This window comes from Lissotriton helveticus, chromosome 12, assembly GCF_964261635.1.
Source record: "Lissotriton helveticus chromosome 12, aLisHel1.1, whole genome shotgun sequence".
Taxonomy (NCBI): Eukaryota; Metazoa; Chordata; class Amphibia; order Caudata; family Salamandridae; genus Lissotriton; species Lissotriton helveticus.
Window position 1 is genome coordinate 887,846,652 of NC_136073.1, and position 25,713 is coordinate 887,872,364.

Here is a 25,713-nt window from a genome sequence, read left to right on the forward strand (position 1 = left end):
TTGGGCCGATTTAAATAATTAATTAAAAAGGGAGCCTACCCCTTGTCGCAGCCGGAGATCACCGTCGCAGCCCGGGTGCTGAGGAGACTGTGAGGGGACTTTATAACAAGAAAGGGAGCCTACCCCTTGTCCTGTCCTCGCGCTGTGTGGCAGCGCCGAAAATCACCGCCGCAGCCCGGCGCTGTCTTGAGGAGATTTTCCCCCCCCTTGCTGGGGTGTGCAACGTTGCGGCAGCCCCCGATGCCAGGAGGGGGCCGCCGAAGCAGAGAGAGGGCCGCGCTAGGCCCTGAAGCCGTTCCGGCCCGTAACACGTGACGAGGGGGCCAGGCTGCGTCATCGGCCCGCCCCCGCCGCGCACGGATTGGCCTGCGCGGCCGTGACCTCTGAAGGCCGCGCAGGGATTGGTGGTTGGCCGGGAAGGCCCGGAGAAGCTGAATTCAAGCCCCGGGTCCCCGTGAGGTAGGAGGGGGACCCGGGTGAAGAGTCGTTGCGGGGCCCCGTGATCGCGAGAGGGGAGCCCCGATTGAGATTGACCGGAGCAGGAGCCTACCCTGCCGGTCTATGCCCTGAGTGTGGGGCCGGGAGGATAGGCGGGGCCGGGGCACACTGTCGGTGCCAGCCCCGCCTCCCCAAGCAAAGCAGGGCACCACGAGAGCAGCGCGTCGCCTGCAGGGCTCCGTGTGGTGGAGGAGCCCTGCCATCACGCACAGGAGCCGGCCGGAGGAAGCCTGTATTCCTGCGGGGCTCCCAGCCAGTGAGGAGAGCCCCGCACACCGGCACAGTAGAGTCCTGGGCCCCCGTGAGAAAGTTGGGGCCCGGCTGTCATTGTGAGAGAGAGGAGGGGGCATCGAGGCACATTGTCGGTGCCTGCCCCTTCACGGAAAAGAGCCCTGCAGGGGGAAGAGGACCCCCGGAGTAGCCCGGTGAGTGGGGCTTTAATTAAACTGTGTGGGGAGTGAAGAGGGCAACGGGGCACAGGGTCGGTGCTCGCCCCCCCCCTGCCCCGGGAGACATTGTAATTGAGCTAGTGGGCCCTAATTATACACCGGAGCCCCCGGGAGAAGTACTAGCAGGATTGCCAGGCCTCTGAGCTGGGCCACGACATTAGTAATCCCTGCCTGGGGTGACGAGGTGAATGCCAGCTAGTGTAGGGCTTGGGATTTGTGTTAGTGTGGCAAGGCAGTGCTTTCGCTGAATTTCGCACCCAGTGTGTCAGTGTGTTTATGGCCTAAGGGCACACCCCCATATAGGTTGGCTTGAGTGAGCTGGGAGGGAACAGATGCTGAGGGAACCTTCATTAAACGGTGCACCAGTGTGGAGGATTAGGCTCATGCTCATGGGTTAATGCCTAACATCGCTCTATAATGTGTAGGCTTAATGTTCATGCAGGGGATTGGCTGTTGTGTACACCCTGCTGTTTATGTTTATAGTGATGCCACCGTTCTGCCTGATGTTCCCTGAAATGTTAGGCCTGACATCTAATCTATATGTCTATACTCTGAGGAGGGTTTGCCCTAGGTTGAGGTTCATAGGCCTAAAGTCAGGCCCATGTTAAATGCATAAATGCCTTGTTGGCCTGATGAGTTATTCTAGGCCCCTGTTCAGGGCCCTTGATAATGAGCCAGCCAGGTTGATTCATGACAGGTGCTCCTGTCTAATATTAGATGTGCTGTGATGCTCTGTTTTCTTTTACAGGGGTGGGTTGGCGTGATTGTGCATGATATATATACCTATGCTAATGTGGTATTCTGCATTTACAACCCCCTAAGGATGAGAGCCTGAGTTGGCCCCGCCAGATTGGCTCCAGGGCTAATGTTTAATTAACCATCCCTTTTTCCTTGCAGCATGGACTTATGGACTCATCCCTTTTGTCCCATGTAAATAATTCCCCATGATGTATTTGGCTCTGGCGCCAGTTGGCGCCTTGTTGTGATTACCAGTGTATTTTTCCTTTTTACCTTGCAGGTTGGAGATAACACTAAACTTATTCTTTTCCAACCAAAGGTGGTGTCGTGACTCTTTTGTGGTGTGATTGGTGTGTCGTCTGTGGGTACTGCGTGAATGCTTCACATGTCCTCGAAGTTTGGCCTGCCCGCTTGATGCCATGCTACCCCCTTTGAGACGTGGGCAACCCCCATTTCCAACATTTGGTGGCAGAGCGGTGGGATAGGACTTGTGTTTGTGCAGTACCACAGCGGCCACGGGTTACACTGCAAATAGAGCTATGGAGGTAATCCGAGCCTTGTTGTGGGGATTATTGTTGCTTCCTCCTGAAAGTGCTTGACAATTGTGTCCCCTTGTTCCACTGGGAGGGTGTGTCCCGGGTGTATCTCGCCACGATGGGGTTGATTTACCAGGAAGTGGAACTGATGGAGTACACCGAACAGGAGGTGATAGACTTCCTCCTGGAGAGAGGGATACCCCCAGTAGGGAACATTAGGAGGAATTTGTTTCTCTATGAGGCCCTCAAGAGGGGAGAGGCCTTAGAGGTTAATGGGGACTTGTCTGACTACCCCCCCGAAGTGTTGAAGGGTCAGTGGGTTAGAGACCAGAGAGAGGGCTCCCCATCCAGAACCCTGGGAGGTAGTTGCTCCGATGAGGAGGAGGAAGAGTCTAGCAGGGCAGAGACGCCAGTAGCTGTGGAGGACACCGGAGATAGGGAGTCTCGCACTGGGTCCAGTCCCGGGGGCACTGCCCCATCCCTTTCCCTGTCCCCAGAAGAGTGGGTAGATAGGAGGGAGGAAAGGGAGTATCAGCTGTCGCTGGCAAAGCTCAGGCATGCCGAGGGCTTAGCGCAGCTGAGGGTAGAAGAGCAGCGACTAGAGACTGAAAAAGTCCTAGCGCAGGAGAGGATGGCGGAGGCGGAGAGGGCCTTCGCCAGAGAGAGATCAGCTCAGGTGGGTAGGTTGTCCCCTGAGAGTGGTTTTAGGAGTCTGGATTCACCGAAGAGGGTGGGATCCAGTGGTGGCAGCGAGTGTAGAGCCAGTGCAAGGAGTCCCACTCCCGAAGCCCAAGAGACTGTGCCTGATTCCCCGGAAGAGGAGGACGGGTTAGTGTTTAGGGGCAGGGGAAAGCTGTCCCATCAGACCTGGGGAGAGTTCGAGGAGGAGTGTTGGACTGTACTGGAGGATTGGGTGGTGAGGAGAGCAGTGGAGGATTGGGAAGGGCTGTGCCATGCCGTTATCCGGGAGCACATGCTGAGGAGTTGTTTCCCAAGACTGCGTCACCATCTGTTGCAGTGCGGGTTCTCAGACCCCAGGGAACTTGCACGGGAGGCAGACCTCTGGGTAAGTGCCAGAGCGTCTGGGAAGACATTGGGGAGTGATCCAGAAAGGAGAGGTGCAGGGATCTTCCGACCCAGCGTGGCGGGAGAGGTGAGAAGCCCAGCTAGGTCCCAGGATAGTGGGCGGGTTGTAGGGCCTCACATCCCATCTAAAGGAGGGAGTGAGACGGGGAGGTGTCCCGAGATGCCCCAACTGCAGTCACAGGGACTGGAGAGTTCTTTTAGGGAACCCCAGGTTGGGAGTCTAGGCTGTCCCGGTGTGCCTTCTCGTGGAAAGGATCCCCTCATGTCAGGAGGACCCGGAGCATCATTAATTGGAGCTCCAGTGGTTCGGGGGTTTGACCAGTCACAGGGTTTAGATCCTGGACTGGGGTTCCAGGTTAAGGGGTTGCCTGACCTGGAGGGTGGGGTACCTGTAATTCAGGTCCCTACCAATTTGACTCCTAGGGGTACTACTCCCAGTGGGAGGGTGCGGAACTCTGGGAGGGGGTGCAGAGGGAGGAAGGTCTCTTCTCTGTCACCAGCTCAGCCACAGGGCGCAGATCCTGGGTTGGGTGGCCAGGGACAGGGTTTGCCTGCTCTGGTGGGAGGGACCTCTGTAACCAGAGTCCCCCCGGAAGTGACTCCCAGGGGTACTACTCCAGTTAGGAGGGTGCGGGACTCTGGGAGGGGGTGCAGGGAGAGGGAGGACTCGCCCCTGTCACCGGTTCAGCCTGTGGGTTTCGGCTCCAGGTTGGGGAGAGAGTTGTGTGAGGGTGTCCCCCAGCGTAGGGATGGAGGAACCCTAGGAGGAGAAGTAGGGGGAGGAGAGCCTCGCCCCTAAGGGCTGGTCAGTCTGAGGGTGTAGACCCCAGATGGGTGGACCAGTGGCAGTTTGGAGAGAAGAGAGTGGTCCAAGGGAATTACAAGCCTGAGGCTAGAGCCTCCCACTCTAGGAAGGAGAGACATCCCACTAGGGAACACCAGTGGGGTGGTGATGTTGGTAAAAGGAGGGATGCGAAAAAGAACCATTGGGTTCCAGAGTGGAGGAGAGACTGCAGGTGCTCCTGTAGTTGCAGGCCTGCGTCCACCTTTTTCCGCCCCAAGCAGGGAAGCCCATCAAGGCATTGATCAGTCTACCCTGGCTTTTGGCTGGGGGGGAGTCGTGTTGGACTTGGCCTTTTCCCCCCAAAATTTTTCGCTTTTGACCCCCTAACTTGAATGTCTCCCCCATGGGATTAAACCTGTATAGGCCATGAGTGGTGTGAGACACTTTGTGAAAATGTAATTACCTGACATAATGTGAGCACTTGTAAAATCCCCCATTTTAAAACTGCACCCCCATTTTGGAAATGTACCTGACTGAAATGTATTGTTTTTAAAATGGATGCCATGGCCATGGGTTTTGCCACTGGACTGACATAGGTCAGCAGTCTAGATTATATTACCCAGCTACCCCTAGTTTTGGAGGGAAAGCCTGGCACCCAGGGTGCTCACCCCCTCCCCTAGAACCAGTTTAGGCTAGATGTGCCAACATTCTAGAAGGTCCTGGCATTGCCTGGGAGGAGGGTATAAAGAGGGTGAAGTGTCACCAGAGAGTCAGTCAGCGCTGGGACAAAGAAGAGAGGGGACCTGCTGTGAGGTGCTACCGCCACATGGACCTGTGAGCTGGGCCCTGCACCCCTAGAACCCCCCCCCTGCTGTCCCCATGGGCCCCTGGCAAGGGAGGGCCCCTATCCAGGTCACTGACGCTGTTTGACCGGGTATCGTGCCAGCGCTGTGTGAAGAAGCGCCCAGGAGGTGAGGAGTGTGCCCCTGAGGAACTGCTGTGGGACTGTCTGCCCCTTTGAAGCACCATGGGGAAGATCGTGCCCCCAAAAGAAATGCTGCTGGCTGAGGTGCTGTGAGGCCCTGTGAAAGCGCTGGGCCCTGGGACTGTTGTGGCCCCCTAGTGCTGTAAAGCCTATCTGACAAGCGCTATAACTGCGAAGCGCTGAGGAAGTGCTAGATTCCTGCCCCCTCTGCGTAGTCTGAGGAAGGAGCTGAGGTTGTGGGCAGAGGGAGGAGCAGTGCGCTGTGAATAGCGCCGTTTTCGCTGTTTTCTGAGGAGACTGGCAGCCTGTGAATAGCGCTGTTGTGGAGGCGCGCTTTGGGCCGATTTAAATAATTAATTAAAAAGGGAGCCTACCCCTTGTCGCAGCCGGAGATCACCGTCGCAGCCCGGGTGCTGAGGAGACTGTGAGGGGACTTTATAACAAGAAAGGGAGCCTACCCCTTGTCCTGTCCTCGCGCTGTGTGGCAGCGCCGAAAATCACCGCCGCAGCCCGGCGCTGTCTTGAGGAGATTTTCCCCCCCCTTGCTGGGGTGTGCAACGTTGCGGCAGCCCCCGATGCCAGGAGGGGGCCGCCGAAGCAGAGAGAGGGCCGCGCTAGGCCCTGAAGCCGTTCCGGCCCGTAACACGTGACGAGGGGGCCAGGCTGCGTCATCGGCCCGCCCCCGCCGCGCACGGATTGGCCTGCGCGGCCGTGACCTCTGAAGGCCGCGCAGGGATTGGTGGTTGGCCGGGAAGGCCCGGAGAAGCTGAATTCAAGCCCCGGGTCCCCGTGAGGTAGGAGGGGGACCCGGGTGAAGAGTCGTTGCGGGGCCCCGTGATCGCGAGAGGGGAGCCCCGATTGAGATTGACCGGAGCAGGAGCCTACCCTGCCGGTCTATGCCCTGAGTGTGGGGCCGGGAGGATAGGCGGGGCCGGGGCACACTGTCGGTGCCAGCCCCGCCTCCCCAAGCAAAGCAGGGCACCACGAGAGCAGCGCGTCGCCTGCAGGGCTCCGTGTGGTGGAGGAGCCCTGCCATCACGCACAGGAGCCGGCCGGAGGAAGCCTGTATTCCTGCGGGGCTCCCAGCCAGTGAGGAGAGCCCCGCACACCGGCACAGTAGAGTCCTGGGCCCCCGTGAGAAAGTTGGGGCCCGGCTGTCATTGTGAGAGAGAGGAGGGGGCATCGAGGCACATTGTCGGTGCCTGCCCCTTCACGGGAAAGAGCCCTGCAGGGGGAAGAGGACCCCCGGAGTAGCCCGGTGAGTGGGGCTTTAATTAAACTGTGTGGGGAGTGAAGAGGGCAACGGGGCACAGGGTCGGTGCTCGCCCCCCCCCTGCCCCGGGAGACATTGTAATTGAGCTAGTGGGCCCTAATTATACACCGGAGCCCCCGGGAGAAGTACTAGCAGGATTGCCAGGCCTCTGAGCTGGGCCACGACATTAGTAATCCCTGCCTGGGGTGACGAGGTGAATGCCAGCTAGTGTAGGGCTTGGGATTTGTGTTAGTGTGGCAAGGCAGTGCTTTCGCTGAATTTCGCACCCAGTGTGTCAGTGTGTTTATGGCCTAAGGGCACACCCCCATATAGGTTGGCTTGAGTGAGCTGGGAGGGAACAGATGCTGAGGGAACCTTCATTAAACGGTGCACCAGTGTGGAGGATTAGGCTCATGCTCATGGGTTAATGCCTAACATCGCTCTATAATGTGTAGGCTTAATGTTCATGCAGGGGATTGGCTGTTGTGTACACCCTGCTGTTTATGTTTATAGTGATGCCACCGTTCTGCCTGATGTTCCCTGAAATGTTAGGCCTGACATCTAATCTATATGTCTATACTCTGAGGAGGGTTTGCCCTAGGTTGAGGTTCATAGGCCTAAAGTCAGGCCCATGTTAAATGCATAAATGCCTTGTTGGCCTGATGAGTTATTCTAGGCCCCTGTTCAGGGCCCTTGATAATGAGCCAGCCAGGTTGATTCATGACAGGTGCTCCTGTCTAATATTAGATGTGCTGTGATGCTCTGTTTTCTTTTACAGGGGTGGGTTGGCGTGATTGTGCATGATATATATACCTATGCTAATGTGGTATTCTGCATTTACAACCCCCTAAGGATGAGAGCCTGAGTTGGCCCCGCCAGATTGGCTCCAGGGCTAATGTTTAATTAACCATCCCTTTTTCCTTGCAGCATGGACTTATGGACTCATCCCTTTTGTCCCATGTAAATAATTCCCCATGATGTATTTGGCTCTGGCGCCAGTTGGCGCCTTGTTGTGATTACCAGTGTATTTTTCCTTTTTACCTTGCAGGTTGGAGATAACACTAAACTTATTCTTTTCCAACCAAAGGTGGTGTCGTGACTCTTTTGTGGTGTGATTGGTGTGTCGTCTGTGGGTACTGCGTGAATGCTTCACATGTCCTCGAAGTTTGGCCTGCCCGCTTGATGCCATGCTACCCCCTTTGAGACGTGGGCAACCCCCATTTCCAACACTGACGAATAATGCTCTTTCCGCTAGAACGAAGGTCAATGTTTGTGGATACCCTATGCACACTGAGATCTGCTCATCACCTTCTCAACCTTCTTGCAAGCCTGACCTCGGCATCAGGTCCTGATTACGGAGGTGGACCCACGGCAGATCAATTGTTGCCACCACTGTGATTTTGCAAGAGCCTGCTTCCTCACCAAAGAATGATTCAAGACCTGGGCGCCTAAAGAAAAAGCTCGGTCATCTCACTTGATGACAGGGTGGCACTGTGTTCCATTCAGACTGTAGGTTGACAGGCAAGTCTTGAAGCAGTAGACAGACGGTGTCACTTGACTTCAAATTAAACCCTAAATTCCTCTCTGTTGACCAGGAAGTACTTGGAGGCGGCAGGTCACTCCTTACAAACCATACCAAAAACAGTGAGTAGAAATAAACTGATAGACAATCCTATGGATCATCAATTTCTGCATTTTTTAAATTGCAAAATGCAATAGTGAAGCAAATTGCACAAGCAATCAGAAAGACAGAGGCATGCATGGGGGGGTTATTGGATTAAGAAAGATCATGGGGCTGAATACTATGGACAGGTGGTAAGTAAGAGGATTTGAAACATGTTAAATAAAGAGGATGTGGTTGAAGGCACTGGAGGCACTGGACTGCGAAGGGATCAGGATTTAATAAACAGGCAGCGTAGCGTGGTTGGTTCTTGTGTACGTGCTGGCGGTACAGGCCAAGTGAATGGACTGATTGGCTATGGTAGAATTTAAAGCCTTGATCCCCACTTCAAGCAGAGGGGTGTTGCCCATGTATGTAGATCATGATGGCATTAAATATTGTTGATCTGCTTCCAGAAACAGGGATTTTAATGAATGGACCCAGGTCTGGGTTAGACACCTTAGGCATATTAGCAGTTCTGGGTGAAGAGATTGTGGCTCATTCAATCCAATGGTGTGTACTTGACAGGATAAAGCAAGCTGCAGACACACTGAGGAGTGAGTACTCTCCAGAAAGGCTGCAAGCGTAGACGAACCATCAGAGGAGGCTCATGATGTACCGCCAGCAGGTTCAACGGTGATCACTTGTGCTGCTTTGAGTGGGACAACCTGGGGTCCTGCAGTTGAGGCAGCTGGAGACAGTTCCTGACTGAAAGGCTGAATATATGTTCACTGCACAAGAAGAAAGCGTAGCAGATCCCTCCAACCCGCCCATGGACAAGGGACAAAAACAGACCAACCGCACCCAAGCCCCCCTTGCTAGAAGCAGCTACCTGAGAGGTCCAGGACCACCTAACACCGTAATCCTGATTGTATCAACATGCAACTGGTAGGCGGGAACAGAGACCCTTTACTCCACACAGCTCATATTAATAACCTGGTGCAGATGGTCAGGAACATCAGATGCTATTCGCAGATTTTTAACTCTTACCTGCAGTAGGTGGAAAAGCGGGTACTTCCGGGCTTCCTTGAAGAGGTCATGTTTGATGCTCAGCAGAGTTGCCTCCCTCAGACACTCCAATGTCACGATCATACCATTCGGCAGGCAGCAGTCTACCATGATCCGTGGGGGCATAAGGTGGAGTCCCCATAATTCCCCCGATGAAGGCCGGGGTGGCATGATGGCAGCGGTTCAGTCGGCACAGAGCTGCTCTGTGGGTCCTAAGGACGCTGGCAGGTGAGGCTGTAGACATATCTGTAAGGCACAAGATAAGAAATCAGGAAAATATATAGCTTGGTACATAGACACAGCAGCGACAGATCTCAGCATCCCTTAAGAATCAAGAGGAGATCTGCAGTTTGATGGAAGAGCCTAGAAGAGAAGCGTAAAGTCAAGAATAGTTAAGGTGCCTTCTTGTAACGGAGCCTGCAACATCAGTATATCATGGACCTGAGGAATAGTTCCGATGCTAGAGCAAGTTTGATCTGTGAACTTCATTGGATGGTTCACTGCAGGGTGGAATATAGCTTACAAAAAAAGTCTCTCGTACAAGGCTTATAAAAACACTTCATATTCATGTGGTGACCTGAGCTAGCTATCCCAAACCAAGAAAAAAACATAAAACACAGATGGCCAAAAGGAAAAAAAAAAAACACAAATACTAGTCGACGGCCAGTGGGCCATACCTCATCATCATGGTCATCATTTAAGTTCAATCACACTCCTTGGATGGAAGGAGGAAAAGCAAGGAAGGAAGGAAATGTAAGACAGGAAGGGAAAGGAAGGAACATACCTCTGTACACCACAACACGTGATTTATAGTCTAAACACTCAAAGGCCCAGTTGTAGTTTAGCACTTAGAGGACATTTGACCGCGACACCGAAAGAGTGCAATACTATACACAACCCAGTTCCATAACTCTGGTGGCCACACAGGGGAATGTTCAGCCTCTGAGGACCTAAGGATTAACATTCCATCCCTTTGGCCTCAGCGACTGTGTTCTGCCCTAGCTAAAGCCTCCTTGCCAAATACAAGGAGAGCTTTGCATATGTCTGTTCCTATAGTTACAACCCGTAGAAACAAAACCATGAGCTCATTCTTATGAGCAGGAGGCTGGCAAGAGAAGGTGCAAACCGATCTCGCGTCATCAGACAGGATACGTGAGCATGCATGCTCGCTCTGCCTCGAAGAGGGCGGGGAGGTTGCACACATGGATCACGAGCAAGTAGTCCATGTAGCACATGTTGGTCCTGAGCAAGCGGGGAGTGGCTCGCAGAAACAGCACCATCAATGCCATCTTTTTTTTTTCTTTTTTTAACTTTATTTTTCAGCTTTGTAATGTAACAGTTAAAATCCCCCCAAATGGCATCACAACAATACATTTATACAAATCGACAGTCTATTTATGGCACTTTTTTTTGGGGGGGGATATAGGCTTCACCCGGATATACGTAGACCCATGAGGCATAGCAGAATAACATACAAATAAATAGGTATCGTCGTGAGGAAATAACCAGACCCTGCACCATGCATTGCACTAACTACACCTTAGGAAACTCCCCCAGCCTCCTCATCAGACCCCGCTCCCTGCGGCCAAAATAATTCGCCACTCGTCCCTTCAGAATCGCTTTGGGAAGATTGCCCTCTCATTGCCAATCCCGAAATACACATGGCTCGCCAGGCAAGTAGGTCCTCTTGTAATTTCTCATCTCTCCTGCTGCGCTGCATATGTGTTTCTTCGGCTAGGGACCATTCTCTCACGTCTCTGAGCCATATGGGTATCTCTGGGGCCCTCTGACCCATCCAAGTAACGGCTACCCTGCGCCTGGCCAGCACTAACATCAGTTGCAGTAATCTATAGGAAAGCTTCTGTTTCCTCGGCCTAGGGACCATCGCCAGAAAGCAGTGCAAGGGTGTTAGTGTGATGCGGAGGCCTGTAGTGGCAGTTATACGATCTACAACGCTTGCCCGAAAGCACCTAATTAACGGGCAGTCCCAGGCTAAATGCAGGAGGCCCACCCCCTCTGTGCTACATCTGGGGCAACTGTCCCCCCTGTCTGCAGAGTAACGCTTCAACAAAATCGGAGTAAGGTAGGTGCGGTGGAGGATGTTAAAGTGTATTAATTTAAAGCATGCGTTATTTGAGACCTTACGTGTTAGAGCCCCTATACGCTTATGCTGCCCTAGGTCCAGCGGCATACCCAAATCTGCTTCCCAGGCGGCCCAGGCGGGTGGCACCGGCGGGGCAGAGTCCCGCCTCATAGCTGCATATAGTAGGGAGATTAGTCTGCGTCCTCTGCCGCCGGACAGAAGAATATGTAAGGTGTAAGTCATTGGGGGCGCCTCCAGACACTGAGGCCAGATTGACCGCACAACATCGCGCAGGCCCTGATTGTGTAGATACTGTCCTCTGCCGAGGCCGAAGGTCTCTTCCGCCTGTTCATAGGTTAGGAAGGTCTCGGTGGGGTATAGATCAGCCAGGACTTCACAGCCCCCCTCTCGCCAGGCACGGAAGGACATATGTTGTTCCATTGTTCCCATGGGGGCCAGGATCCACATCGGCAGGTCCCTATGGAAGGGCTCTGTTCGCAAGACTCTCTCTATAAATCGTTGCCAAACGCTCGCCGTGTGCCTTACAATGTAGGGCAATGTTTCATTTGCCCCCCTGCCCCGCATCAAAGTCACCTGTAACTCCTGTACCGTTGCTCTACCCGCCAATAGTCGCATCTCCCAAACGTCCGCATCCGCAAACCATCTGGCCGCCGGTTGCAGCTGCGCCGCGTAATAATATAAGTCTAAGCCCGGGACCTCTAGGCCGCCCTCCTCATAGGAGCGCACAACAGTATGAAGAGCTACTCTACTGCGCCGGCCCGCCCAAAGCAGGGACGTAGGTAGCATGTTCAGGGTATGAAAGGTCATTGGGGGGAGAGGACACAGCGTATTTTGGAGGACGTAAAGTGTCCTAGGCAGCATTACCATCTTGGCAACAGCCAGCCGACCCATAAGGGATAGCGGCAGGGTATTCCAAAAGGACACTGATTGCTGGAGGGACTTAATCACCTGATCAATATTGCGGGCCAGTAATTGTGCTTCCGTTGAGGCCACTTGAATACCCAAATAAAGAAAGCCCTCCCTTTTCCAGCGCAGCCCAAGCTCCGGCAAGTCCCCCTGGGGCACTGACTCAAGACCAGACAGCGGGAAGATCAGGGACTTTTTGCGGTTGAGCCGGAGTCCCGACGCCTCGCCGAACCGATCCAGATGGTATAACAATATCGGAAGCGCCTCTCTCGGGCTTTCAAATAAAACAAGGTGTGGTCTGCATACAGTGAGATAACATTACATGTGTCTCCCACCAGAATGCCCCATTGCGACATCTCAGAGCGGATCCGAACCGCAAAGGGCTCTATAGCCAGGGCAAAGAGTAGTGGCGAGAGGGGACACCCCTGTCGTGTACCCAGTCCCAGCTGCCACTCCTCCGATCGCGCGGATCCAAGTCGTACCCTAGCCCGAGGGGACTTATTTAGGATACGGATCCAACGGCAAAAATTGGGGGCCCAAGCCCATCGCTTGAAGGCCCTCCTGCAAATAGCCCCAGTCGACCGTATCAAACGCTTTGGCGAAGTCGATGGATACCAGTACGGTCTGTTCCTCCTTCCCCTGTACCTCGTGTTTAATATGATTCAAGCGCTGTAGGTTCATGGCGGTATTACGCTCCAGAATAAACCCACATTGGTCCAGATGGACCAGATGCGCCATATACGGTGTCAGACGGGTGGCCAATATCTTGGTCAAGATCTTCGCATCCGTATTAATTATAGTGATCGGGCGATACGAAGAAGGGTCGTGCTTGTCACCCCCCCATTTAAGGATCATGCAAATTTTCCCCCGTGTCATGCTCTGTGGGAGAGACCCGCTCTCAAATGCCTCGAAAAATGCCTGTAAGAGGAGAAGAGACAGTGTTCCGCCGAACTCTTGATGAAATTCCGGTGGGAACCCATCGCTCCCAGGCAACTTTGCGCGCCATCAATGTCGTCATCTTGAGTGGCTCAAGTTTTAACCACTTTCTCTCCATCCAGGTTATGACTTTGTCCACAACGTTTGTGAGTGAATCCAGGGTAGTCTCATGAGGCCTTGAAATGATTCAAGGGCCAAAATGATACAGAGGAGTTACTGCAAGTCAGGCGTGTAAATGCATTTTTTACTAAATTATTGAGCACAAGGGTGTCAATGTAATAATGCCTTTATTAACTCTTGAGTAAATTTACGATTAAATAAATAACCATATCTGGCTCATAATGATTTTGCAAAGCTTTGAAACTAAAGAAACAGTTGTATACCGAACCAGAAGGATTTTGACAGCTAATCCAATTTAGAAATGAGACCCCCCAAGCCCCCCCCCACTCCTCCTGAACTGCAGCCCACCGGGAAAAGGCAGGAGTGGGACAATGGCTAGTCCAACTCTGCACTGTCCAGCTGTTTTCAGTTTTTGACCTAGAACTCCCCTCCACTGAGGAGTGCATCCATACTTCCCGGCATGACTAGTACAGAATGTATGACGTTACAACGCATACTTTTACCACGCATGCCTTTACAACGCGGTATTTACAACAAATACCTTTACAACGCATAGTGCTTTGGGGCGCTGTATAGTGAATAGTTTAATTTACTATTCCAACTCCAGTCCCCGTGAACACTAGGGAAGGTGTTGGACAGTAAATTCAACGTATTCCCTATCCTAGAGTGCCCCCCAGCGCAATGCGTTGTAATGGTTTGCGTTGTAAAAGTTGCGTCGTAAAGGCACTGCGTGGTAAAAGTTGCATTGTAAAGGATGTAAACCCTAGTACATGTTGCTTCAGGCCAGCAAGGGTGGCCTTCAGCGAGGAGCAGGTGTGCCCTCAAATAAGGTACCTCACTTTCTTTAACTCCATGAATGTTTTCTAGATATCGCTTCCCAGTTGAGCCTTCCTAATTGTCTCTTCAATTGTTTTCTTAAAACTCCAACTAAAAGCACCCAGTACCGTGGAGTGTTCACCAAGTACATGTTGAATGATCATGGAGCAGGGAAAGAAACAAAATAATGGGATATTGTCCCAATTAAAGGAAACCTGGACATGGGTAAGAGATAGGCAGATGATTGGTAGACGCTGGGAGTTAGGAGACATGAACAGCCAATCCCACATTAGAAACAGGGAAGGGGTGACATCCTTATAAAAAACTGAACCTAGATCAGAGGTCTGGCATAAGCCTCTTCTAAGACTCCTCAAAGCTCAATATTTGGATACAACAGCTGGCTCCTTCTCATCTGGTCATCTCCGCCGACAACGTGCAATAATGTGGGCCGATAAGGATACTGGTACCTTGATTCTACGCAATACTCTAAACCCCTCTAGGACGGATGGGCCACAGGGAGTTACCTGGGTGTGGCAGAGCGAGATGGTCAGAAACTTCTGATGTCTTTGATTTGCCGCATGAACCGCCTACCTCCCTAGTTGGGGGAGTTTAAGCGGTTGTGCAGTTTTTTAAGTATGCCCACACTACTCCTCGCAAATCAGAAGATCTATGAGGGACAGTGTGATATGCACCAGAAGCATGTTGGCGTGTATTCTAAACCACCTCTATGGTGAGGTAATTTGTGTACATAGTGAAAGAGGAACTAAGCCAAGACTGGGCCTGAACATGCCAAATTTACCATTTCCCTCTCCTTTCATTTGCATATCAGCAACCAACATGCAGCAAACGTACGGCTTCTAGAGGCAAAAACCACAAACATGTTGGGATAACCCCTGGTTACTTGCAAACATGTACTCAGGTGGTTGAATTGAACAATGTGAGAACAGAAAACCTGGGACCAATCCCGACTTCCCCACTTGACCAAATAGTGTGACCCTAGGCAATCGTTTTTTTTCCTTTCACTTTACCTCCTTTTCGATTAGTATCACATAGAGGTGACCTCAATATACATGACTTAAGTATGTGCGGTTTATAAAAAGCTTCTTAATCGTTTTATTTGATAAACTGTTGTCCATGTAAGATAGCAACCCAGGGCACCAAGAGTGTGCACATAAAATCTAACATGTCTCTAGTTCACTATAAGCTTTGTTGTCATGGTCATGGTAAGTGGAACCATAAATGCGTCTAAATTTCTGTTTGAAACTTATCACCTTAAACAAAAAATGCTTCTCAATGCAATGATCTATTCTGATGTACTAGAAGGGGAAATGCTTCTGCATGATAATGAAATCAGTGGCGGCCAGCACGGATCTGGGTGGTGAGGCTAGGGACATGGGGGTTTAAGGGGTGGGAGAAAAAAAAAAGACACTTACCTCCTCGCCACTCTCTCCCAAGTCGTCTCTCCTCTGCCTAAGGAAGCAGCTGGGCTCCCCTGAACCAAGCACAATGCTGCAATTCAGTGTTGTGGTTGGTCTGAGCAACCTAGGTGGAGAACATGCTACGTGCGCATGACTGCTTGGCCGGCCGTCTGGAGACGGCCGGCCAAAGTGTCATGCGCACTTCAGTGTGCCCACCACTCATCCCCTGCCCTGCGAGCAGAGCAGCCCCTCCCCCTTGCTGCCACAGCAGGAACAAATAAAATGCTAATAACGTCAAGTCATTAGCATTTTATTTTTCCTTCCTTTCACTGCTGCAAAGCAGTGGGGCGACGCTCCTCCGCCATAGCGAAGGAGCCGCCACTGAATTAAAATACACATTTCGAATAGACTTTATCATATTTCTACGCATGTGTTGCAAAATATCTTTAAACAACGAAGGTGTTTTACGAAGTTAAGTGCCCCAAGTCACCTTCTTTCCCTTTACTTCAGGTAAGGCATAAGGGCCAGAGCTGCCGACTTTGGAACTGAGGAACCAGGTTCGAGTCTCGACGTGGGGTCAACAACCTGTGACTCTGGGCACATCACTTCATCTCCCTGAATATATCCTTGTGTAATGGAACTGCTACTCATTAAAGCGCTCCAAAACCTTCGAGACGAGTTCTCGCTATATTAAAACTGCAAAAAATATAGTATAATAAAATGTTCACCCTTTATTTAGCAGTTTCTCAATGTTAGTGCTGAGTCAAGCAATCAGCAGCTCATAGCTGCTGAATAGCAAGTGAAGGTCAAGGGGGGCGCATGTGAAGGTCAAAGGGGTGCATGTGAATGTCAAGGGGGCACATGTGAAGGTCAAGGGGGCGCATGTGAAGGTCAAGGGGGCGCATGTGAAGGTCAAGGGGGGCGCATGTGAAGGTCAAGGGGGGCGCATGTGAAGGAGGGGGGGGGCGTATGTGAAGGACAGGGAGCAGAGGAGATGCTTGTGAAGGGCATGGGGGCGCAAGTGAAGGGCGTGGGGGGCACAAGTGAAGGACGGGGCATATATGGTGGAGGGGGGGCGAGTGAAGGTAGGGGGGGGTGCACCTTGAGTATGACCGAAATAACTTATGGTTCTAACAATGTAGGTCCAGAAAGATAGAGACTGGTCCTACTTGCCAAAGGGACAGGACACCAATTGACACTATTTCAAAAATGAATTCCCTTTGGAAACTAATATAGCATACTGAATCACTCACTTCTCACTCAAACACCTATTCACACAGGAGCTATGCCAGTATCCAAAAGTGAAATATATGAATGCTTTATTCATCAAATAAATGCATTGAGTTAAAAATGATTAAAAGAAATGAGTCACTCAACTCATAGATTAAAACACAATTACATCGAGAATTATTGCATTATGTGTAGCAGAAACAGTTCATTACACAGTCCAAAACATATTTGAGGTCAACATGAATGGTCCGTTAAAAATATAATTGTTTTCAAAATTACAACAACACCAATGATATGCACCGGATTTTTTATACAACAAGACCAAGAAGCGACGCGTTTCGGTGGTATAAGCAGTTCCAAACCACCTTCTTCAGGCTTTACATTTATTTATGCGATTTTATATAGCGCAAACTTTACCCGAAGGTGTCAGAGCGCTTTACATAAGGACCAGTTGAAAAACATAAGGACTTAGGATTACATGCGTTACATAAAGGATACAAACAGAAAAAATTGCAAATGTACAAGATTTAAAGTCACACAAGGAGATACAAATGGATATACTCTAAAAGTTACATAGGAATGGTGGATAGTACAAAGGTCTACTGCATATACTAGTGATTAGAGTTATCTCTATATACATAGGGAAGGGATACAAATGGATATACTCTAAGAGTCACATAGGAATGGTGGATAGTACAAAGGTCTACTGCATATACTAGTGATTAGAGTTATCTCTATATACATAGGGAAGGGATACAAATGGATATACTCTAAGAGTCACATAGGAATGGTGGATAGTACAAAGGTCTACTGCATATACTAGTGATTAGAGTTATCTCTATATACATAGGGAAGGGATACAAATGGATATACTCTAAGAGTCACATAGGAATGGTGGATAGTACAAAGGTCTACTGCATATACTAGTGATTAGAGTTATCTCTATATACATAGGGAAGGGATACAAATGGATATACTCTAAGAGTCACATAGGAATGGTGGATAGTACAAAGGTCTACTGCATATACTAGTGATTAGAGTTATCTCTATATACATAGGGAAGGGATATGACCGGATATACTCTAAGAGTCACATAGGAATGGTAGAGCGTACAAATGTCTACGCATATACTAGTGATTAGAGTTATCTCTATATACATAGGGAAGGGATATGACTGGATATACTCTAAGAGTCACATAGGAATGGTAGAGAGTACAAAGGTCTACTGCATATACTAGTGATTAGAGTTATCTCTATATACATAGGGAAGGGATATGACTGGATATACTCTAAGAGTCACATAGGAATGGTAGAGCGTACAAATGTCTACGCGTATACAAGTGATTAGAGTTATCTCTATATACATAGGGAAGGGATATGACTGGATATATTCTAAGGGTCACATAGGAATGGTAGAGAGCACAGCGGTCTACTGCATATACTAGTGATTAGAGTTATCTCTATATACATAGGGAAGGGTTACAAATGGATATACTCTAAAAGTCACATAGGAATGGTGGATAGTACAAAGGTCTACTGCATATACTAGTGATTAGAGTTATCTCTATATACATAGGGAAGGGATATGACCGGATATACTCTAAGAGTCACATAGGAATGGTAGAGCGTACAAATGTCTACGCATATACTAGTGATTAGAGTTATCTCTATATACATAGGGAAGGGATATGACTGGATATACTCTAAGAGTCACATAGGAATGGTAGAGCGTACAAATGTCTACGCATATACTAGTGATTAGAGTTATCTCTATATACATAGGGAAGGGATATGACTGGATATACTCTAAGAGTCACATAGGAATGGTAGAGCGTACAAATGTCTACGCATATACTAGTGATTAGAGTTATCTCTATATACATAGGGAAGGGATATGACTGGATATACTCTAAGAGTCACATAGGAATGGTAGAGCGTACAAGGTCTACTGCATATACTAGTGATTAGAGTTATCTCTATATACATAGGGAAGGGATACGGATGGATATACTCTAAGAGTCACATAGGAATGGTAGAGCGTACAAAGGTCTACGCATATACTAGTGATTAGAGTTATCTCTATATACATAGGGAAGGGATATGACTGGATATACTCTAAGAGTCACATAGGAATGGTAGAGCGTACAAATGTCTACGCATATACTAGTGATTAGAGTTATCTCTATATACATAGGGAAGGGATATGACTGGATATACTCTAAGAGTCACATAGGAATGGTAGAGAGTACAAGGTCTACTGCATATACTAGTGATTAGAGTTATCTCTATATACATAGGGAAGGGATACGGATGGATATACTCTAAGAGTCACATAGGAATGGTAGAGAGTACAAAGGTCTACGCATATACTAGTGATTAGAGTTATCTCTATATACATAGGGAAGGGATATGACTGGATATACTCTAAGAGTCACATAGGAATGGTAGAGCGTACAAATGTCTACGCATATACTAGTGATTAGAGTTATCTCTATATACATAGGGAAGGGATATGACTGGATATACTCTAAGAGTCACATAGGAATGGTAGAGCGTACAAATGTCTACGCATATACTAGTGATTAGAGTTATCTCTATATACATAGGGAAGGGATATGACTGGATATACTCTAAGAGTCACATAGGAATGGTAGATAGTACAAAGGTCTACTGCATATACTAGTGATTAGAGTTATCTCTATATACATAGGGAAGGGATACGGATGGATATACTCTAAGAGTCACATAGGAATGGTAGAGCGTACAAATGTCTACGCATATACTAGTGATTAGAGTTATCTCTTTAAACTGAAAAGCAGAGTTCCATAATTGGGGTCGGAGGGGGATGCAGTCATAGCACAAAGGGAGGGTGGGAGGGACGAAAGGGTATGGAGAAAGACTGTGACAGGCCTTATGCTCATAATTTTGAGGAGCTCTTTCATCTATCAGTTGAGTGACTCCTTTCTTTTAATCATTTTTAACTTACTGCACTTATTTGATGAATAAAGCATTCATATATTTGAGTTTTGGCTACTGGCATAGCTCCTGGTGAATAGGTGTCTGAGTGAGAAGTGAGTGATTAAGTTTGCTATTTTAGTTTTCCAAAGGGAATTCTTTTCCAACAATGTGGGCACAAATACGTGGTGACGACTTTAGTCGTGTGTGCCAACCAGTGTTGAGTGTATAAGATCCCTTGCGGGCGGGGGCAGAGGCCATCTGTGTCAGGGGAGTGAGAACAAGGGCCTCCAGGGGGGGCGACCATGGCTGGCTGCTCTCTCACCCCCCAGGGACTCGCACAGCGCCCGGAACAGGACACCTCGCTTCTCAGCTCGGCGCGGAAACACTGCGGGGGATGGGACTTCCAGACAGACGCACAGACAGGAAACAACAGGCGCCCATCACCTCACACCGGCTCTGGAAATAGGTCACTGCCGGAGGGGGAGGGGCGGGGGGCCCGGGAGGGTGCTGCCCGTGGGCCTCGGGGGCCGGCCCTCGGAGGGGGGCAGCGTTCAGTCTGCAGAGACAGGAAGGGAGGAGGAGAAACGCACGCACGGCTCTGCAACAATCGCAGAAAGTTTTTGTGCCAGTCATGGACCCTGAGGAGAGGTTTGGGAAGAGCCCCCCCCCCCCCCCCCGCGCCTTCACTGCCCCCCTCTGAAGGATGAAGGCAAGAGACTGCGCCGTGCAGGATGCTATGAGGGGGTGTGCAGATCAGGGGTCCCCAACCTGCACCCCGGGGGGGGGGGGTGTGAGATGGGATTTCAAGGGGTGCAACAAAGAGGGACAGTATGCACTGTATGCACGAACAGGAAGCCGCCAAGAATAGGCGCGGGGGGGGTGCGAACTTTAATCAAACATTTCCAGGGGTGCAGGGAATAGAAGAGGGGGTACCCCCGGTCTAGATTCTGGCCCCGGTCTGAGTCGGGCCTTTCTCTGGAGCACATTCCATCTCTCCCATTGGACCTTGCAAGGTTAACAAAAGGCACTGGCCCCCTCTTTCTTCCACTCGCGGCCAATCACCAGCCAATCACCAGCCAATCACCAGCCAATCACCTGGCTTTACCTGGGGAGCCCTAACACCCTGTATTTACTCAAGTCAAGTCAAACAAATTTGTATAGCGCACTACTCACCCAGAGGGTCTCAAGGCGCTTGAGGGAGGGGGGGGGGTGTTCGTTACTTATCAAATAGCCAAGTTTTGAGTTGTTTTCTGAAGGAGAGGTGGTTCTGTGTAAGGCGGAGGTGGATGGGGAGAGAGTTCCAGGTTTTGGCCGCTAAGTAGGAGAAGGATCTTCCTCCCATGGTGGCTCTTCGTATGCGTGGCATCGCGGCGAGGGCTTGATTGGACGATCGAAGTTGGCGGTGGGGGTGTAAAAGGTCAGGCGCGTGTTGAGGTATTTGGGTCCCGGGTCGTGTACCTTAACTTGTACATCAACCAGTGGCATTTTTTGTAAAGCCTTCTTTTCCATTGACCTGGTTCTATCCTCCAACCACGCCAGAGACATTTTGACGGCGGCCTCCCGTAAGGGGCACAGAGGGTCATATACTGGTCCTACTGTTTGGAGGAGTCTAAATCGATCCAAATGATTTCTTGCGACGCTCTCTCCACAGACCCACCAGCCACACACTGCTCTATACGCATTCCTAAACCATGAGGGTCTCGCTCTCAAAGACCCTTGGCTTTGCACCCAGTTGCCCATGGGGAACCCTCACTGCAGAAGATCTCCGCAGGAGGTCAAGGGGCTCACTGGTGGTGGGGCTGTACACACGCTAGGACCGGTCATTCACAAGCACCAGAACGCACCTTCCGCAGACACCTTTCTTCTTGATATGCCTCATTATGCCGAAGGCTGATTGGACTTGGGTACTTCAGTAGAAGAAAAGGGGGATTTCCTTACAATCTTAGTGTTGACACGGAGAGCGCGGCTGAAGTACAACTGGAGATTCGAACCCATCCCACCAGTAGAAGATCAGACCGTCCTTTTATTCTGGCTTCTGCCCAGGTGCCCCTCATGTGCCGGATTAATAATTCTCTCTCCACGTTAAGTTACGGAGAGAGAGAGTTTGCTCTGTAATTTATTTCCACCATTAAGCTCATTCCTGACGTACAAGAATCCACTTATGCTCTCTGTAAGATCGCTGCACCTGGTGGCCAACCAGACAGGATCTCAGCTCCTCGTCTTCCGAGATGTGCTCTTCCCACTCGCCTCCTCCCAAACCCAACCAGTGACTGGCCAGCACAAGTTCAACCACATCTCAAGGGTATCGTTCAAGTCCCTCAAAGCCACGTCCTGTGAAGTAGGCATCCTACCCTCATTCTTTATCAAAGCCCTCTCTGGGGAAACCATCTCACCACCTCTCCATCGTCAAGGCACCTTCCTCACTCAAGGCATCTTCCCAGAAAACGTCCAGACAAACTAGATGCTATCATTCCGACAGAAACCTACAGTAGACCCTGAGGACATCAACTGCCACCAATCACTCGTCCAACCTTTAATGTCAAGTTAATCATAAAAGCAGTCTGCGGACAATGCCACAATCATACCATAATCACACCAATGCCAACATTCTTCTGTCCAACTAACAATCTGGCTTCAGATGAGGATGGAGTGGAAGCCCAAGCGCTCGCTTAGGAGAGTAGGGCCTGCTTCCTATGGTCACCCCCATTTCTTTTGGTTTTGCTTCTCTGGTTTTCGACTTAGTTGTGGCTGTGGGCCTGCTGATCAGACCCACAGCCCAGATGCACTCTCTCTAAATTTATACCATGTACTCTAGGTACATCCACAATTGGGAATTGGTTCACCTTATCAGCCCCTGTACAGTGTACTATAGGTACCCAGGGCATAGGTGCAACCAAGGCCTACCAGGGGCTGCAGCATGTATTATGCCACCCCTGGCTGGCCATCCAAACTGACACAACTGGCTGATCACTCAGCTGGGGCAAGGTTGTGTAATCACCCCTTGCTTAGGTATAGTATTCCTATATCTACCCTTATATATAGACACACAGTAACCTATAAGTCACTCCTATGGCAGGCCTTAACAATCCTGGAGGCAGAGTGCTTGGTTATGTGTGAGATGGTGCTCTAGCATGAGCTGAGCCTGTCTGCAGCTTTCGGAACCATGTCCTTATAGCTGTTCTATGATACCGCCATACCATATACTTTTAAGTGCATTAAAATCCTCGCGGTTAAATGCTAACTTTGGTTTGGCTTTATCCAAACATGTCGTGTAAGGTGTCATACGTTTTGGAATACTACCTCCTCACCAATTCTGGCGACGGGGGAAGCATTCCACCCTTTTAGAGGGAGAATACATGTTGTTGCTGACTATCCCGGTTAAAGTTAACCAGAGCCTCAGCGTCACAAAATGGACGCTGCTGCCACCGACACAAGTCTGACCTCCTGCTGCTGGGAGTCCTTCCAGTTACGGAGGTTTGGACAATAGGTTTCCTGCCTGGGGAGGTGCGAGCACCAACCCAGACAGGACTTTGTGTATTGGGACAGGGAGGGCTGAATAGAATGAAACACTGCCTGGAGCACACAAGGTGCTCCATGCATACCCCAGTTGAAACCGGTTGCTGGGGCCCTCCAGCCACCGCTCTGGCGCAAAACTGGACAAAGGAGAGGGGGTGTAACCACCCCCCTTCCTAGTCCCACCCATAGGAGGGACCTAGAAAGTAATCCAGCCCCTTTTAGTTGTATAAAGGTAGGAGCTGAGTCCTGAGACTTTAGATTAATCCTGTCCCGAAACTTGACACGAAACTCTGGACCTTCAACATTCTGCTGAAGCTGAAGACTGAAGAATCTCCCTTGTGGCCAAGGAGTGACCACCCTGGGCAACCAGGCACCATCCAGCAAATCAACGGCTTGCTTTGTCGACGTTCCCGCCGGAACCCGAGCACAGAGCCTGACAAGACCCAGACTTCCATACCTCTCTGAGACCTCTCTTCAAGACTGCAGCATAGCTGAGATCCGTGGATCTCAGACCGGACATCTTGGAAAGCCTGCAACTTGCTAACTATGCAGCTCCTGAGGCATCCTCGAAGCTGTGCACTGGGGATTGTGAAACCCCGAACCCGAGCTACACCTACACCGAAGATCAGCCCTCCACACTCCACGAGTTCTGCGTGGGGCCCTTCTGCTGGTGTTCTGCTCGATGCATTGTACGGTTGCTGGCCCGTTGGCTATTAGCCTCTGTGACGACAATCCTTTTTATCCACATCGCTGGTCTGGTTGCTCCAGACTGGCCCTTGCTTCCCTGCAAAGGGGAAGCACCTCAGACCTTGCTGGTCTGCACCAGAAGCCTTTGTTGTATCCTGCATGGGTTGCCTTTGACAAGGCTTGTTGACGCCAATCCGGCAGTCGACCCCTCCATCTGCGAGAACCTTCGTGGGACAGCTCCTCTCCAGCACCTGGTCGTCGTCGACACCCCCTGGTCCGCGTGGCTGCAAAGACAAGCTTCAAGACAGCACCTGTTTGCTCCTCGACGTCGTCTGGTTCCTTCCTGGTTCCACCCGGTCACTGGCTAGTGACCCAGACTCTGTCCCCTCTGCTTTCAGGTCCTCTTCATCTTCGATCCACCCTTGGATCCACCCGGACATCTTCCTCCTGGTCGCCTGCAGCATCTTTCTTCAAAGGGTCCATAGGCTTCAACGGCAAAACCCGACACATCTTCACACCTATGCACCCGCCGTCCGTGGGTGAGGTAACACGAGTACTTTGGTGCTCCCAAGGGTATTGACTATCCAAGTGTCTAGGTTTTTAGTTGTTTCCTCCTAGCTAAACCGGAAGTGTCCTCAATCCTTCTAAATCTAACTTCTAAGTTCCCATTGACCTTGTATTGTCTCACGTGTGTGTGTAAAGACACTGCACGCGCCGCCTGTGGGCCTCCTACTCCTAAACTAAGGTTCAGATAGTGTAGTCCCAGCGATTCCCTAGGCCCTAGGCCTTTCCTTTTCGCGTGATGTGGTACTTATACCACTTTCTTAATATATGGTTTGCTTCCCCCCTAGAGCCTAACCGTAAATTGTGCAACTTAACGTATTCTGACTAAGTATCTTGTTATGTGCTTTGGCCTCTGATCTCATAAAGAGTTCAGAGGAGTGTGATATTAAATAAATACATATATATTTCATATATATCCTGTGTGGTGTCCTTTCATTTGATATTCAAGGGGTTACATATGGTAAAACAGCTGGCTTTACACGCCCTCAAGAGTCTTTTAGCCTAAGACCGTTCTGTCCACGCTACCACTAGGATAGCTGGTCTATAAGGTTGACTTACAACCATCACCTTAAGGGTTGTTTGGACTGGTGCAAGGTGTTCACTAGAATAGCGAACATCATATACCAGGCCAACTTCTCACACTTGCCCATGGCGGAGTTTAATTTAGGCATTCCTACCATCACCATGTTATCTGCTGCTGCCTGGAGACGGCTACATTAGAAATCATAAATGATGCCCCCCTGACTACAGAGACTCTTGCCCTCTGAAACTTCTCGACCTCTCACTTGTAGACGAAACAGCAATCATACAACCTTCATCCACACTGGCAACCTCCTCCACTGGGTTTCCTGCTTGTCCAATCAACATCAGTTTCTGGGACCTCCAGGTCCCAGAAGCTCTCCATCCACCTTCAAAGTGCCCACGGGTTCCCTTGTGCCCCTAGTTATGTTCAACCTCTGCTTGGAGCCCCTTGGTAATCTATTCATCTGTAACAGCATCAAAAGTCACCAATATGGCAATGATGCACACCTCTATTTTAAAGTCTTCTCCCTTAATGACGTCCAATGCCTCGAAAAACGCCTTACGTTATCCTGGCATGAATTTTAGGCAGCCACCTGGAGCTCAGCCTTACCACAACAGAATTTCTACTATTTGCCAAACTAATCTAAACCTGGCTCAATGACATGAGCTCAGGAGGATTCAAACCTCGGCTTCTACCCTACTCAAGTCTCTCCGATTCACCTTGGACCCAACCATATCCTCAAGGACACATCACCAAGGAACGCAAGATGGCTTTTTACCAGCTTGCTACACTAAAGAACGTCAAACCATTCCTCCTGGAAAGTGACTTCAGAACCACTGTTCGAGCCCTCGTACTCTTGTATCTGGACGGTCGCAATGCCCTGACCGAGAGAGGGCTTTGATAAGGAACGAGGATAAGATACCTACTTCATAGGACACG

The 25,713-nt window shown here is 50.2% G+C and overlaps 1 protein-coding gene across 3 annotated transcripts in view; it reads right to left on the reverse strand.

Annotated features, from left to right (window-relative positions):
- Positions 1-25,713, reverse strand: part of LOC144799602 (phosphatidylinositol 4,5-bisphosphate 3-kinase catalytic subunit alpha isoform-like) — a 308,439-nt gene that overhangs the window by 189,775 nt on the left and 92,951 nt on the right. For all 3 annotated transcript variants that reach the window (XM_078671001.1, XM_078670999.1, XM_078671000.1), the window contains exon 2: positions 8,979-9,242. In XM_078671001.1, coding sequence (XP_078527127.1) covers positions 8,979-9,167 — 189 coding nt within the window. In that variant the 5' untranslated portion in view covers positions 9,168-9,242. The remainder of the gene's footprint in view (positions 1-8,978; positions 9,243-25,713) is intronic.